General features: G+C 55.3%; 1 protein-coding gene across 2 annotated transcripts; it reads left to right on the top strand.

The window, feature by feature from the left end:
- The first annotated feature begins 272 nt into the window (after window positions 1-272).
- On the top strand, window positions 273-14,644 carry ASB1 (ankyrin repeat and SOCS box containing 1). Of its 2 annotated transcripts, XM_029933525.1 has the most exons (5): window positions 273-303; window positions 2,310-2,451; window positions 4,727-5,029; window positions 12,912-13,297; window positions 14,355-14,644. In XM_029933525.1, exons 1-5 carry the CDS (start codon window positions 288-290, stop codon window positions 14,480-14,482), a joined length of 975 nt encoding a protein of 324 aa, XP_029789385.1. In that variant the 5' UTR covers window positions 273-287; the 3' UTR covers window positions 14,483-14,644. The 2 variants fall into 2 exon arrangements, with proteins under 2 accessions (XP_029789385.1, XP_029789386.1); XM_029933526.1 differs by lacking the exon at window positions 4,727-5,029.
- The last annotated feature ends 807 nt before the right edge of the window (window positions 14,645-15,451 follow it).

Raw genomic sequence — 15,451 nt, 5'->3', positions numbered from 1 at the left:
AGCGTCTGTCCGGACTGTTTTGTTATTCAGGGTCGCAGCGATTTCCAGGGAAGGTCTAAGCGCTCTGCGGAGTAATTGTGTTGACAGTGGAGAAGCTGGTCTGAAAAATGCAAACCTGGAGCTTCAGAGGAGGAGGAGGAGGGGGCCCAAGCTGGGCCAGGAAGCGGGTTGAAAAGGGGCCAGTGAAGGGAGGCCCCGAGAAGACAAAGTCCACGGCGCCCACTTAGCCTGTCTGTCTTTGAATGCTTTCGGAACCTCAGCCACTCCTGCTTGGAACTGTGGAATGGATGTTTCACTCGGCGGGTGAGACTGTGGGCAGCTGCCGTGGAGGAGAGCGACCGAAGGAAGTTCGGGGCGGCCGCGACAGGCCACTGCCTGTCGCTCTGCTGCGGGCGGGCCGTGAGACCAGCTTGGGGCCCCCGTGTGTTTGTGGACGCTTGCTGCCCTGCCCCCGGGCAGTGATCCCTTGGACCCCCAAGGGCAAGGAAACACTCCTCCCCCGCACTGTGCCGGGTCCAGCCTTGTATACAGTAGACACTCAAAAGAGATCTGGTTTGAATTATTAAAAAGCCACATCATCATTGGGAAGAGTTCGCCTGGGGAGGGTGTCCCCCCCTGCGTGCCCGGGCGCAGGCTGGAACCGTGTGGCACGCCAGGGCCGTGGATGCGGGAGCCGGGTTCACGCTCTTTCCTTACGCCCCTGTCTGTCAGGTTGTACGCAGGACTCTTAATTAGCTGAAGATTATTTCTGGGCTCTAGTGTCCGGTGAAACCCTCAGTAATTTGCAAGTCGGTATCTGATTTTTCAGATTTTTTGGCTACTTATATAGTCAGTTCAGGCGATAACCCAGTATCATCTACTGGATGGCTTCCAAGCAATAGAAACTTCTTGTTCTTTGCTGAGGGTTGGGAAGTCCAAGACCAAGGCCCCAGCGGCCTGCTTCCTGGTTCAGAGGCAGCGGCAGTGCTTGGTCCTCACGTGGTGGAGGGTGTGCCGGGCTCTCTGGGGTCTCTCCTAGTGACGGCGTTAATCTCTTTCAGGAAGGTTCTGCTCTCACCAGCCAGTCACCTGCAAAGTCACTTCCCCTTCATACCATCAGCTGGGGGTTAAGGTGCCAGCATATTTTTGTGGGAGACGCAAGCATTCAGTCTGTAGCAGCTGCTCTTCCTGTTCCTCGCAGGTTTTGACACCCATATGTCTTTATATTAAGGTCTTTCCTGGGCAGTGGATTCTGTTTGATGTATGTTTCTGTTCTGATGAGAAAGAATCAGTTCTGTTAACTAACCGGCAGGGTAGATTTCTTCCCCTAGGTGCTGAAAAGTAGTGATTTTCATTCGTGTTTCCAGATAAACTTGTCTAGAAGTTTGACAGAATGATATTTTTGTCACATCTTACATAAGAACCCCAAAGATGGGGCGCCCTGGTGGCTCAGCCGGTTAAGCGTCTGACTTTGATTTCGGCTCAGGTCTGATCTCCCAGGGCTGTGAGCATGCTTGGGATTCTCTCTCCACTCCTCTCTTGCTGGCTCGCTCTCTTTCTCAAAATAAATAGATAAACATTAAAAAAAAAAACCCAAAGAGATTTGTGAAACCTCTTAATTTACGTGGTACTACTTAGAATTTTCCTGGCACTCTCAATCCGAGTGTGTGGTGTGGTGTTGCCACTTCTAGCTTTATTGTTTTCCCGTTTTCTAGTCTTTATTATGTGAGGCTGGCTTTCTATTTATATGCACGTATTTTTAAATTTCTTCTGACTGAGTTGCAGCTTATATTTAGTAAAGTGCCCCCATCTTAGGTTACCGTCTGGTGAGTTGCTCATGTAGACTCCTCCGAGGTCAGCTTGGTACAGTTGTCCACGTTACAAACAGCCACATGTGTTTGGCTGTTGAATGTTGCCAAGTGCAAGTGTCTTTCTGTAATGTAGGAGGTGATTATATGGTTTTTCCCAATACTAACACACTCCTACATTCTTGGGATAGGCTGATACTATGGTGAATCTTTGGATACATACTTTAAACTGAATCTTGCTATTATTTCATGTAGGATCTTCTGTATCCAGTATGGGGGACTCATTACCTCCCATTCCACCAGCGTTTTTAAAAATTATTACCCGTCGGTCAGGTTTGGTGTCGGAAACGTGCTAGTTTCATTAAGGGAAACTTTCTGTATTTTTCTCTGAGCACAGGAATGATTTTTTCGGAGTCAGACCGGTCGCAGTAGCTGGAGGCAAAGGGCTCGCTGCAGACGGCGCCCCCTGCTGGGGGCACGGGCAGGGTTCCCGGCTGACAGGAGCCCCTCTCTCCAGTGCAGGTCCTAATCTGAAGGAGTGGCTGAGGGAGCAGTTCTGTGACCACCCGCTGGAGCACTGTGAGGACACCAGGCTCCACGATGCGGCCTACGTGGGGGACCTCCAGACCCTCAGGAGCTTGCTGCAGGAGGAGAGCTACCGGAGGTGAGTGTCACCGTCCTGGGGCCGGCCCGGTGCTCGGGCCACCTTGGTCTCCGTGAGCTGAAGTGCGTGATCCATGAGGGCGGTGTGACCCCCTGGTCTGCAGGTGACGACCCTGATACTTCCCAGCGTTAGAGGCCGGGGTGGCGGGGCGGGGGGGAGGGGGTGGGGAAGGAGACCGAGGAAGCATGCTCAGACCTGCACTGAGAGGCCTGGGGCGGGGAGGGAGGAGACCGAGGAAGCATGCTCAGACCTGCACTGAGAGATAGCCACACAGTGAGGGAGGGGAGACCTGAGTTCAAGTCCAGCTCTGTCAGTGACCTTTATATTTTCTGGAAACTTCTGGCCCTCTCTGGTGTCCGGTTTCTTGGTGTTAATCCTGATGGCAGCCCTGTTACTCTCATCCGTAGTGGTCCTGCCCCCTTCCAACTCTCTTGTGGCTCTTCTTTTTTTAAAATAATTTATTTATTTTTTAAGTAGGCTCCATGCCCGGCACAGAGCCCAATGTAGAGCCTGAACTCAGGCCCCGAGGTCAAGACCTGAGCTGAGATCGGGAGTTAGGTGCTTAACCAGCTGAGCCACCCGGGCGCCCCCAAGTCCTTTGTGGCTCTTTACCCCGGGCCGTATACAGAAGTTCACCTTCACCTTTGTTATTTTCATCCGGTCACCCCTGTGGGGGCGCAGACTCCTCCCGGTGCCGCATTTGTACCTCACTCCTGACGTGCTCTCCTCTGGCTTCTCTGGCCCCCAGTTGTCAGTAGGCCCCGCCTCAGGTCGGCCTCCTCCTCCGGGGTCTGCTCTGCGCTCACTTCTCAGCCCCTCAGTCCCTCGATCCTCCGGCCCGGCTCCAGCTCCGCCTCCGCAGAGCCTTGACCTTACTGTTGCCCCCGCCCCCGCCCCCCGGGACACCTGGGCAGGCGAGGTCTTCCGTCCCTGCGGGGGTTCTCCGTCTTGTGTGTCGAAGGCTGGAGTCCCGGCTAGATCTGAGACTGACCTGCAGCCAGAAACTCCTTCATGCTTTGGGTTCGTCTCCCCTTCAGGGAAGTCGGTAGAAGTGAGTTGATAGATGAAAAACCTGCGTATCAGTAATGAAACTGATGCCACGTTTTATGAGTAGCTCCCGAGAGAAGGGCTTCTAACAGTACAAGAATAGGTTCCTTTTTTACTTCTGACGTCTTGGCTATTTCATCAGAACAGATAGCGGTCTCAAAGAAAAAGCTGTTTATGTCCGGGAAGGACTGTCGTACAGAGACATCAGATGGATTCCACGTGAATATTTAACATGAGTGACTCAAGCCCAGAGAAACCTTTAAGTTTGCGGATGTAGCAGAGTAAAAACAACAGAGCAGAACAGTTTAGCCAGGTGTCAGCCCAGGGATTTTCATACTGCTTTTCCAAGGACGTTTTCTCTCTCCTCCTCGCATCGGGGTTTAGTAAGCCCGCCTGGCCGCGCTCGCCCCCTTGCTGTGTACCTCTCCGATGGAGCCAGTGCGCTGGGCGGCCTGGTCCTGTGCGCGTTTCCGTGTCCCTGCCTCAGTGGCCCGGACTGCCAGGCCCCGGTCACAGTTGCCTCGGGAGCGCGAAGCGAACCGTGTCTTGACCCATGACTTGGTGGGTCAGTGGACTCCGGCCGTGTCACTCCTTGACAGGGAGTCATGGCCTGATTGTCACTTTTGCTGAGAGCAGGGTCTGGCCAGTTCCCCTCCGCTGATGCTGGCCCCGAGGGTAGCCCTGGGGGCCCTTAGTGATCCCTGCAGCCTGTCCCTTGTGCTGCGTCACGGGTAGAGGGACTGCAGCCGTCACCCGGTCCCAGTGAGGGTCCCGAGGCCTGCCTCAGGCCTTCACAGCTGGCAGCAGGTGCAAAGGGACCAGATTCCCAGTGAGTGTCCTGCTGTCCACCCTGCACTGACCCCCCCCCCCCCCCCCCCCCCCCCCCCCCCCCCCCCCCCCCCCCCCCCCCCCCCCCCCCCCCCCGCCCAGGCAGAAGCCCCTCCCCTTTGTCAGGCCAGGAGCTCTGGCCCGAGAGTCAGGAAATCTGAGATCTGAGCTCTAGTGCCCGTCAGTCTGCTGGTGCCTCAGTTTCCTCTGCTGTGGAATGGGCTCTTCACACCTACTCCACCACACGCCCGGGTCCAGCATTTCCTGAAACTGCGCACGTGGGGGCACTGTGGAAACAGCGAGCGTCTGTCCGAGGAGGCCGTCCCGCTGTCTGTCTGTCTCAGGGGGGCGCAGGGCAGCCCGCCCGTCCTCACGGCCCCGCCCCCGTGTCCTCCCGCAGCCGCATCAACGAGAAGTCCGTGTGGTGCTGCGGCTGGCTCCCCTGCACGCCGCTGCGGATCGCGGCCACCGCGGGCCACGGCGACTGTGTGGACTTCCTCATCCGGAACGGGGCCGAGGTGGACCTCGTGGACGTGAAGGGACAGACCGCCCTGTACGTGGCGGTGGTGAACGGGCACCTGGAGAGCGCGCAGATCCTCCTGGAGGCCGGCGCCGACCCCAACGGCAGCCGGCACCACCGCAGCACCCCGGTGTACCACACGTCGCGCGTGGGCAGGGCCGACATCCTGCAGGCGCTCATCAGGTGGGTGCCGCCCGCCGCCGGGCCTCTGTGTCCGCCTCGCCCCCTCCCTCCCTCGCTCCCTCCCTCGCAGACCGGACTCGTTCAGGGACTTGTCTGTTGCAGGTCTTTCTGAGCGGCCGTTCCCGGCTCTGCGAGGTGAATTTCTAGTTTGATTCCTTCCCATTTACCTTAACGTTCCTTTATTTGTCCCTTAACGTTGGCAGTTGAATGATGACTCACTTTTTTCTTGAAGGGCAAACTTGCAAGATTGTTAATTTATCTTTGCCTGGAGCCCGGCCACGCCTGCTGCGCTTCCCTCCGGCTGAGGCCGGTATCGTGGAGGCCGCTCTCCCCCGTGCGTGCCGAGCAGGAGAGGGGTCCATGCAGGTCTTTGTGAGCCAGTTTTACTGTGTTAGTGGATGTGCGCCGGTCACGTGCAGAGGGTGATTTGCGTTTCGGGGATTCTTTTGAGTTTATTGTTAATCGTTTTAATGTCAAACTGCACTGTTGCGGATGCTTGTCACGAAGTACGTGGTCGTGGGGGTTTGGTTTGCGTTGTAGGGTGTGGTTGCCTCAGTTGTGTTCTTTTTTTCATGGCCCCTCCTTTTCTTTTCTTTTTCTTTTCTCTTTTTTACGTCTTTCGCCATCGGACCTGCCACGAGCTCAGAGAAGTCTGCTGATCTCAGATCGTTGCTGTGGTTTGTCCGTTTCCCCTTTGCCTCCCATGTTGGGTGCCGGTTGGGCCCCAGAAGCTCTCAGCTGCGGGTTACACACGGTATCGGGGCCGAAGGTAAACATAGGGCTCACCGAGGGCTCGTGTACGCAGCCGCCTGCCCCGTTGAGTTTTCCTCCGCGGGTTCAGGTGGTTGTCTGGGCGCTCACCTTCCGTGCCTGCCTGTGCGGGACTCCTCGTGTTTTCAGTGTAGTTGACGTTGTTGCCGTCGCTGACGCGCGGTCTGCGTCCGTCTCTTCCTTTTCAGCTGTTCTTAGTTTGTGTCTTCGTTCCATGGCCTATATGTTCTTCGCTTTCTCTTTTTATTTTTTAAAAAAATTTTAATTTTATTTTTGAGAGAGAGAGAAAGTTAACAGGGAAGGGGGAGAGAGAAGGAGACATAGAATCCAAAGCAGGTTCCAGTATCTAGGCTGTCAGCACAGAGCCCGACGCGGGGCTCAAACCCACAAGCTGTGAGATCATGACCTGGGCCGAAGTCGGACACCCAGGTGCCCCTCTTCTGTTACTTTACGCGGTTTATAGTGTTCTTTTGTTTCTTACTTACTTATGTATTTATTTTTGGTCTTATTTTAATTGTACTAATGGTTACCTTTTTAAAAAGTCTGAACGAGATTATGTTTTCATGTTTTGTTTCCAGTGACTTCTTTCTACCAAAGATGCTTTTCTCCGTGCCTCACTCTGTGAGCATGTCGTCCTGCAGTTGGACGGAGCGCAGTGTAGGTGCCAGTTTTCAGTGCAGGAAGGACTAGGGAAGGGTCCCCTTGTTCCAGGCCACAGTGGGGGTGGCTCTGAGGGACAGGAGGCCAGCTGTCCCCTTGCCCAGCACAGTGTGGCTTTTGAATTAGGTTCTGACAATAGATTTACTCCATCAAAAAAACTTTTTTTTAATGACCATGGAATTGGCTTTTGGAAAGACAGACGAGGGCAATGTGGCTGTTGTGTGAGAAGGTGGTAAAGCCGTGATGCTTTTTTCCTTTTTTTTTTTTTTAATGTTTTTATTTTTGAGAGACAGAGAGAGACAGCCCAAGCAGGGGAGGGGCAGAGAGAGAGGGAGACACAGAATCGGAAGCAGCTCCAGGCTCGGAGCTGTCAGCACAGAGCCCGACGTGGGGCTCGAATCCATGAACCATGAGATCATGACCTGAGCCGAAGCCGGACACTCAACCGACTGAGCCCCCCAGGTGTCCCTTTCCCTTCTTTTTAAAGGATTCTTTAGCTTGATGATCTAAGCCATCCAGTCCCATGTCTGTGCATCTTGGAGCATGTCAGTCATTAATTTGGAAACACTCGTGGGCACGATCGATCAGTGAAAGTTCATCTTGGTTCCAGAAATCCCTCCAGGCGTCTCAGGCAGCTCACGAGGCACAGCTGCTGCGGGTTAGCTGCAGGCGTGACTGTCAGAAGTGCGCACACATGTGCCCTGTTGGAGAAGGTGTCCGTGTCGGTGCGGCCGCGCCGTCCCTCCCTGGAGCCTCGGACGCCACCTGTGCGGTGAGGTGCCAGCGACACTTGCTGACAAGTTTTCTCTGTTCCGAATGGCCAGGTAATTGGCTTCTTGACTCGGGAAACAGGAGCGGTCCGGGCAGGTCCCCAGACGAGTAACACGATCTACACACAGCGTCAGCTCCTGCTTCCCGAGGTGTCGCCTCATCACGTCGTAATTCGCTGTTTCTCTGCAAGTAAATTCTGTTCTGTTGCTTTTAAATTCCCTTGATAGATGTTGCTGACGTGCTGGGTTTTTGGTTTTTTTTTTAAGGTGAGGAGTGGTGTTTCTGTACGTGCAAAAGTTATATTGATTCACTGAGCTGTCCCGGCAGATCGTTGCCAGAATATTAAAAGCAGGAGGGGAATTTTGGAAAATATTCAGGATTAAAATTAACTGGATCTTGTCCAGTATGTTTTTACGAGGGGCTGTCTTCCCCGTAGCTCAGCTAATACCAGATTGTCCTGCTGCCCCAAATTAATAAACATTTGGAAGACCTGTCCCTAAGAGAAGGAGGAAGCAAAAATCACGGGGTAAAATCTAGTTCTCCTTTTCTTAATTGATGAGGTGTGTGTGGAATGAAATACAGTGTCTGCTCGCTTTGGTGTGTGTCTTCGGGGGTTTTCCTGGTCACTGCCGGACACCCCAGAGGTCGGTGGGGTCTGCGTCTGCGGCGCCCAGGGGCGGCGCGCGGCTCAGTGAGGCGGCGGGTGGTCACGGGCGCGTCAGTCCGTGCGCCCTCCTGTCCCTTCTGCTGCCCGAGAGCAGACGTGGCGGTGTCAGTTCCTTCGGACGCTCGGAACGGCGCTCCAGAGACGGGGGGATGGTATGATTGCTGGCCAGCCATCGGGAGGGAGGCCGTGCCCTGGGCCCTGGGCCCCGCCCGTCGGCCCGCCATCGCCGCTTTCTACGATTTCCTGTTTGCGGTGAAACGCGCCGGCGGAGCCCGTGTGGCGTTGCAGGGCTGTGTGGGGTGATGGCAGCCCAGCGGGCGGGTGCTGGCTGGCTGGTGCTGACTCAGCCGGGAGCCGGGGAGCCGTGCTGGGTGGGGAGGTCACGGGCGTGAGCCTGGGCTCCCCTCACACCCTATCAGGTGGCACCGATCACACTGGTCCCGTTACTGCTGGTGTTCACCTGGGTCTTTTGATTAAGGTGGTGTCTGTCAGGCTTCTCCATTTTTTCCCTCTGTGATGATTTAATTAGTATTTTGTGGAGGCGTACCATGAAACACTTATTTATCCTAGTTCTCATCAGATTTTTAATTTATTCATTATTTGTATTAGACTTGTGGTTTCCTTTATTACCTAGCGGGTTACAGAATCTCTTATTTTATTACTTATTTGGATGCTCAGATTGTCCTAAAGTTGGCCACAGGCAGCGCTGGCAAACTGGAACCCAGCTCCACCCTATGACATGTCCCCAGCATCCTCCGAGCGGCTCCTGACTCTGTCTTGGGACAGTGTATTCAAGGCTCGTCCAGTGCTCTGCCTGCCTTAACTCAGGAATTAGTCACTTCTCCAAGCAGGCCGGCTTCTTTTGAGTGGAAGATGGTGTTTAGACACCACGGCCTGGTTTCCGGGAGTGTTTAGTGCTTGTGGGCTGTTGCTCTTTTCAGGACCTTGGACTGGACAGCGCTAAGGGCACAGGTACATGTTTCTCTCTGTGTTTCTGTCTCTACATATGGTGACAGTTGGGTTCACCCCGACACTTCTAATCTAGTTTGGTACCACAGGGCCATCCTGCTTTTCTTCCTTAACAAATTTATTATTGGCTTTTCCAGCAGAGCCCTGGTTCCACTTATCCTTCATATATGTATCATTTTACCAATCCCCCCATCTGTGCCCGAAGTCTGACTGTTGCTGCCCCTCCCATACATGCCTCCTCACCCCACACGGGCTCTGACACCCCGTGCCGGACAGCGTTTTTAGCAGGCGTCCTCTTAACGTTGCCAGGACACTGAGAACCTGAGCCAGGCCACCCTCTGTGCTGTAGGCAGTGGCCTCTGCTTCACGTGGCCTGGGTTAGTAGTTTGCCCTTGGGCTGGGAGAACTCCACGAATCCTGATAGCCAGTCGTGTGTTTGAGTTCCCGGCACGCCGTGACCAGGGCAGGTCCCTTACGGGGACCCTGAAGCCCTGCCTTTGTGGGACCGTTCAGAGGCGGGCTCTGCTGGACTGGGAGGCTTCTGGGCCAGGCAGCTCCCGTACCCGTCCCTCACGCCGGGGCGGGCACTGGGCCTTAGAAGAGGAGGCTCGAGGACAGCCGTGGGGCTCGCTTGGGGGCCTGCTTGGGTTCTTCTGTGCTTCCTGGGTTCAAGCTGTGCTTCCTGCTTGGCTTCTTGCAGGTGATTCTGAAGCTGGGCGTGCTCCGGCTAGTCTGGTGGTTTTGCAGAGAGGAGCCTCCCTGCAGGCAGGACAGAATGGCTCAGGCTGGAGACGCCCTTGGGTTAAAGTGTTTCTGTTTGCTTTTAATTTTGGGGGTTGCTTTTTATTTAATTTGTTTCATGAGATAGATTTACTTGGTTCCAAAGTCAAATCTATAAAACCAAGCATATTTTAAAAGTCTAACTTCTGTGCTGGTCTCCTTCCACTCCCCCGTAGATGACCTTTATTCCTCCTTGTTGAAAAGTGGGCCGAGCATGCGTGTGTGTCTCGGTGCGTGTCCTGCGTGTGCTCCCGGGTGAGCAGACCGCGCACCCTGGCCTCGGCCCTCTCACTTGTGAGGTGCGTTCTGGAGGCCGGTCCAGAGCAGTCGCTGGCGGTGCCCTCCTGCCTCCCCACGGCGGCCCAGCGAGGCTCCCTGTGGCGGCGGGCGGTTTATTCGGCCCGTCTCCTGGTGCGGCACCTGTGGGCTGTTTCCCGCCTTCAGCCGTTACGGGGGATGTTTTAACGAAGTGTGTGCATGCCCCTTCTCAGAGTCGCGCAGGTGTATCTTGGGGATAGACCCCAAGAGTGTGATTGCGGGTCAGAGGGTAGAGGCACGTGACTTTGTGGGCTGTTGCCCGATTTCCCGCTGCAGGGACGGGTCCATTTTGCGTTGCCGCCAGAACTCAATGAGATTTCTTGTTTCCTTAGAGCCTGGTCAGTAACTTTTCGGATTTATCCCAGTCTGGTAAGTGAGAAGTGGTAACTCCGGGTAGTTTTTCTTTCTCTTTTCTTCTTCTAAAATTTTTTTAAAGTTTATTTTATTTACTTAGAGAGTGCGAGCGAGGGTGTGTGCGCACAGGCTTGGCAGAGGCAGAGAGGAGGAGAGACAGAATCTCAAGCAGGCTCCACACCATCAGCATAGAGTCCGATGTGGGGCTTGAACTCACAAACCGTGAGATCATGACCTGAGCTGAGATCAGGAGTCGGACACTTAACCGACTGTGCCACCCGGGCACTCGCAGTTTTTCTTTCTTTAAAGTGCAGTTGGCATAGAATGTTATGTTACTTTCAGGTGTAAACGTAGTTTTAGTTTGCATCTGCGTTATGAGTGAGGCTGATCATCCTGTTAAATGGCTAAGCCTCTCATTTTCCAATAGAGCTGTTGATCTTTTCCTTTTATCAGCTCTTTATGTATTAGGGATATTAATCCTTTGTAACATTACCCCAGTTTGTACATACTGTTTTACTTTGCTTATGCTGGGTTTTTCTTTTTTGGCCATGTAAAAGTTTTTTTAATGTTATTTTGAGAGAGAGAGAAAGAGAGTGTGTGAGCAGGGGAGGAGCAGAGAGAGAGGGAGACCCAGAACCTGAAGCAGGCTCCAGGCTCTGAGCTGGGGGCACAGAGTCAGAGCCTGACATGGGGCTCGAACTCCCAGACCGAGAGATCATGACCTGAGCTGAAGTCAGATGCTTAACTGACTGAGCCCCCCAGGTGCCCATAAAAGTTTTTCTTTAATTTTCATGTTAAAAAGCTTTACTTTTACATTTTTTCTTATTTGATCTTCCAAATGAACTTTATAATCAACTTCTATAACTCCAGGGACGTATTACTTATTTATATTTATAATCAATTTATACAGTTCTGAAAATGGGATTTTCTTTTGTATAATAGACTTAGGGAAAATTGACCTCTTAATTGAACCTTCCTCTCCAAGGCAGTGGTGGGTCTTTCCATTTCTGAGATCTGCTTGTGCGATGCTTTCTGCAGAATTTGAGAACTTCCTTCATGCACATTTTAGACAAGTACCGTTAGGGTTATGCTTAGATATCTCGTTTTGATTTTGCTGTCATAAAGGAGGTCTTTTCCTTTTTGTTTTTGAACTTGTTTTTGTTTGTATATATGAAGCTGTTGGTCTTACAACTTTATTAATGTACTTAATAAGTTCTCTTACTGCTTTTTGTATTTTCATTAATTATTCAGGGCTTTCCCAGCATAATCATATCCTCTGGAATAGGGGCAGTTTCTCCTTTTCTTTCTAATCTTAATTGGCTAATTGCTTCCTCTTGTCTGGTTGCACTAATACCTTTATTTACAATGCGTAATAGTGGGCTGGAGAGTGGGCTCCGCAGGAGAGAGCCCAACGTCTGGGTCCTATCTTGGGAAGGAAACGTCTGTCACTTATTTTATCATTTACAAATGATAAATTAGTAGTTAATTCGTGCATTAATTAGTGTTGAGCTTTGTCACGTGCCTTCAAGTGTTTTTTCATCGGTAGAGATGGTCGTGATTTTGCCCTTAGTTCTGTGGATATGATGGACTGTGTTGATGGAATTGCTAACATCGGAAGTGCCCTGCGGTCTTGGAGTACCTCCTGAGGTCACGGTCCCTTGCTTTTGTAATACACTTTTGGATTCTCCTTGCTAACTTTTTATTGAAGGCTGTTAAATTCATATGACTGAAATCCATTGGTAGCGTGTCTTTGTGGTGGGGCCTTTGTCAGGTTTTGGGGTTGTTTTGCTAATTTCATAAGGCGACTTTGGAAGTTTTACTTTTTTTTCTTTGCTTTGGAGTAGTTTAAATAACTGCAACTGTCAGCTCTTCAGGTTTAAAGAGTCCCCTTAAAAAGTTCCTGCGTTAGTGGATTCTCAGTTCTTAACCGCTGTCTTACCTTGCTGGAACCCCTGAGACCTGTGTGATCTGTGGAGTCTCCTGTGCGGCCCCCAGTGCTGCGGGGTACCAGGCCGTCTCCCCAGGAGTCTCCTGTGTGGCCCCCAGTGCTGCCGGGGGTCAGGCCGTCTCCCCAGGAGTCTCCTGTGCGGCCCCCAGTGCTGCCGGGGGTCAGGCCGTCTCCCCAGGAGTCTCCTGTGCGGCCCCCAGTGCTCCTGGGGGTCAGGCCGTCTCCCCAGGAGTCTCCTGTGCGGCCCCCAGTGCTGCCGGGGGTCAGGCCGTCTCCCCAGGAGTCTCCTGTGCGGCCCCCAGTGCTGCCGGGGGTCAGGCCGTCTCCCCAGGAGTCTCCTGTGTGGCCCCCAGTGCTGCCGGGTACCAGGCCGTCTCCCTAGGAGTCTCCTGTGCGGCCCCCCGTGCTGCCGGGGGTCAGGCCGTCTCCCCAGGAGTCTCCTGTGCGGCCCCCCCCAGTGCTGCCGGGGGTCAGGCCGTCTCCCCAGGAGTCTCCTGTGCGGCCCCCAGTGCTGCCGGGGGTCAGGCCGTCTCCCCAGGAGTCTCCTGTGCGGCCCCCAGTGCTGCCGGGGGTCAGGCTGTCTCCCTAGGGTGCTGTGGGAAGCTGCTGACCGGGGTCTGATTGTCCCTGTGCCTCCCCTGCAGGTACGGGGCTGACGTCGATGTCAACCACCACCTGACCCCGGACACCCGGCCCCCGTTCTCGCGCCGCCTCACCTCCCTGGTGGTCTGCCCCTTGTACATCAGCGCGGCCTACCACAACCTCCAGTGCTTCAAGCTGCTGCTCCAGGCAGGGGCGAACCCCGACTTCAACTGCGATGGCCCCGTGGACACGCAGGGCTTCTGCAGGGGCTCGCCGGGCTGCGTCATGGACGCCGTCCTGCGCCACGGCTGCGAGGCCGCCTTCGTGAGCCTGCTCGTGGAGTTCGGAGCCAACCTGAGCCTGGTGACATGGGAATCCCTGGGCCCGGAGTCGAGAGGCAGGAGGAAGGTGGACCCAGAGGCACTGCAGGTCTTTAAAGAGGCCAGAAGTAAGTGTTCTGACTTCCGTTCTGACTCGTGGGCTGTGTGGGTCAGTTGAATGAATTGAGCGGTAGGGATTAAAAAACCTTCCAACTAAGCACTTAGAATCTTCAGTTAGGAGTAGGAATTTTCCAGAATACTTCCAGGTTGGTCTTCTCTTTTTAAATTCCTCAACACTGAGAGTTGATGCAAAAACATTTGTACAAGTACGTGTTCTCAGAGTTCCAGAATTTACGTTCTCTTTCCCCTTGCTCTGCTCTGTGACTGCCAGTGTTCCCCTTGGTTCTAGATGTTTGCTCCTCCGGGGGCCCTCACCCCCTTCAGTTCCACTCAAATACTGCTGTTTCCATTATGCGATGCCTCTAGTTTTTGTGAGAACGAAGTCCGTAGTGTGCTTATTTAGGAAGAAAGAGTTCGCTAATGAGTTAATAAATAGAGAGCCAGGTTGTTCGCAGTTGATCGGGGGCCCGGTCCTGTTGTCAGAGTTGGTCTCTGGGACACAAGTTGACCGTGTGTGCCTCCGCAGGCTGCCGTGTGCCTTCTGCGCCCTGCCCGCGCCCGGCCTGCTCCTCACCTGGGTCCTCTTGTAGGACTTCGGTTTGCTGTGTTCTTGTTGTTGGAGTTGCCGAAGCCCCTGTCGTTAGAACCCGCGCCTGCCAGGCTTCCCCGGCAGCGCTGGTCAGTGGTCAGCTTGAGCCACCGTAGAGAGGGGCCACCGGCCCCCTGCCTGCCCTCGGAGTGTCTGGGCTTGACCGAGCACGGAGGCCGAGTGAGAGCGTATGGTCCGTGGCTCACACCTGCCAGGGCCCTTACTTCCTCCTGGGAGATGGAACGCCCTCAAGGGGGTGGGGTGTCCGGGTGAGCAGGTGCCCCGGGGAGTGAAGGTCTCGCAGCCCTTCCGCAGCCGGGAGGGGCAGGTGACGGGACCCTCCTCCCCAGGGACGGCACTCTCCACTGCGGAGCTGGCCAGTGGGCGGTTCGCCAGCTCCGCCAGCCTTCGGTCTGTAGCCCTGAGAGCGGAATTAACCTGGCTCCCCCTCTCGCCCCCTCCCCCCGGCGTTGCAGGTGTCCCCAGGGCCTTGCTGAGCCTGTGCCGCGTGGCCGTGAGAAGAGCTCTGGGCAAGCACCGCCTGCACCTGATCCCCTCGCTGCCCCTGCCGGACCCCATCAAGGCGTTCCTGCTGCACGAGTAGGCCGGGCGCCGCGAGCAGGGGGGCGCGTGGGCGGAGCTGCTGGCCCAGCGGAAGCGGCCTTGCTCCTGTGGGCTGCACCCCGCCTCCGGGGCCCGGGCACCGGCCGCCCCGGGGTCCTTGTCAGCTGAAAAGTCCGCACAGAACCCGATCTTGCGCTTCTCAGATGTCTGTCGTGGGCTCTCATGGCCGCGCGTGCAAGGCCTGCGGCGCTCTGGAGGGAGGGCGCCGGCTCGCTCCAGAACTCCGCCTCCACTGCTGTTGTTGCTTCCACTCTGTCGTCCGAGGAAGGCCTTCCAGTGCCTAAGCGAAGGGAGAGTTTGGTAGAAAAGTAGAGTGCTGGGAGGCAGCCCCTGGACCTGCGGCTTTGTGTTCCCCGCGCCCGGGCGGCCGTGGCGTCTGTCTGCACACACGCCTCCCTCGCGCCTCGCGTGGCGTCTTCTCGTGGCGGCGTCGCGCTGCTCGGCCCGTACCCGCGCGGGCTCCCCGTCTCAGAGGCGCCCGTGCAGCGTCGCGCCAACGACTCGTGGCTGCTCGTCGAGGAGCCCGCCGGGAACCGGCCGCCTGCGCTCGGACCAAGGACCGCTCCTCCAGCGTTCACTGCCAGTTCTGACAGAAGGGCGTCCCCGCGGCGCTGCCTCCTAGCGCCTGCGTGTGCCAGGCCGGGACATGGGCGTCCTCCGGCGGGCTCCACACTCTGTGTACGCTCTACACTCTGCTTGGGGCCCGGTGGACAAGACATCTGTCATTTGGTTGATTGGTCGACCTGATGTCTTGGTCGTTGCTTCCAGCACCGGGGCCGGGGATGGCGGTGAGGTCAGAGGTGTCCCCTGGCCTGCCGGGGGGCCAGGAGGTGAGATGAGCCGGTGACCGTCCCCAAGTCTTTGGCTGTGGGCAGGGCTCACCGACACCTGGGTGCGCCGCTCGGTGCGCGGCCGTGTCTGCACAGGGGGCGCTGGCCATCCCTGCAGG

This window comes from Suricata suricatta, chromosome 3 (genome assembly GCF_006229205.1).
Source record: "Suricata suricatta isolate VVHF042 chromosome 3, meerkat_22Aug2017_6uvM2_HiC, whole genome shotgun sequence".
In the NCBI taxonomy this organism is placed as follows: Eukaryota; Metazoa; Chordata; class Mammalia; order Carnivora; family Herpestidae; genus Suricata; species Suricata suricatta.
The sequence above is the reverse complement of the archived record's forward strand: the minus strand, read 5'-3'. Positions and strand labels throughout refer to the sequence as shown.

Bases quoted from the DNA above. Each gene is read 5' to 3' on its own strand.
- ASB1 (XM_029933525.1), top strand. The intron at 5,030-12,911 runs GTGGGTGCCGCC...CCTCCCCTGCAG, and splicing joins ATCCTGCAGGCGCTCATCAG to GTACGGGGCTGACGTCGATG. The intron at 13,298-14,354 runs GTAAGTGTTCTG...CCGGCGTTGCAG, and splicing joins GGTCTTTAAAGAGGCCAGAA to GTGTCCCCAGGGCCTTGCTG.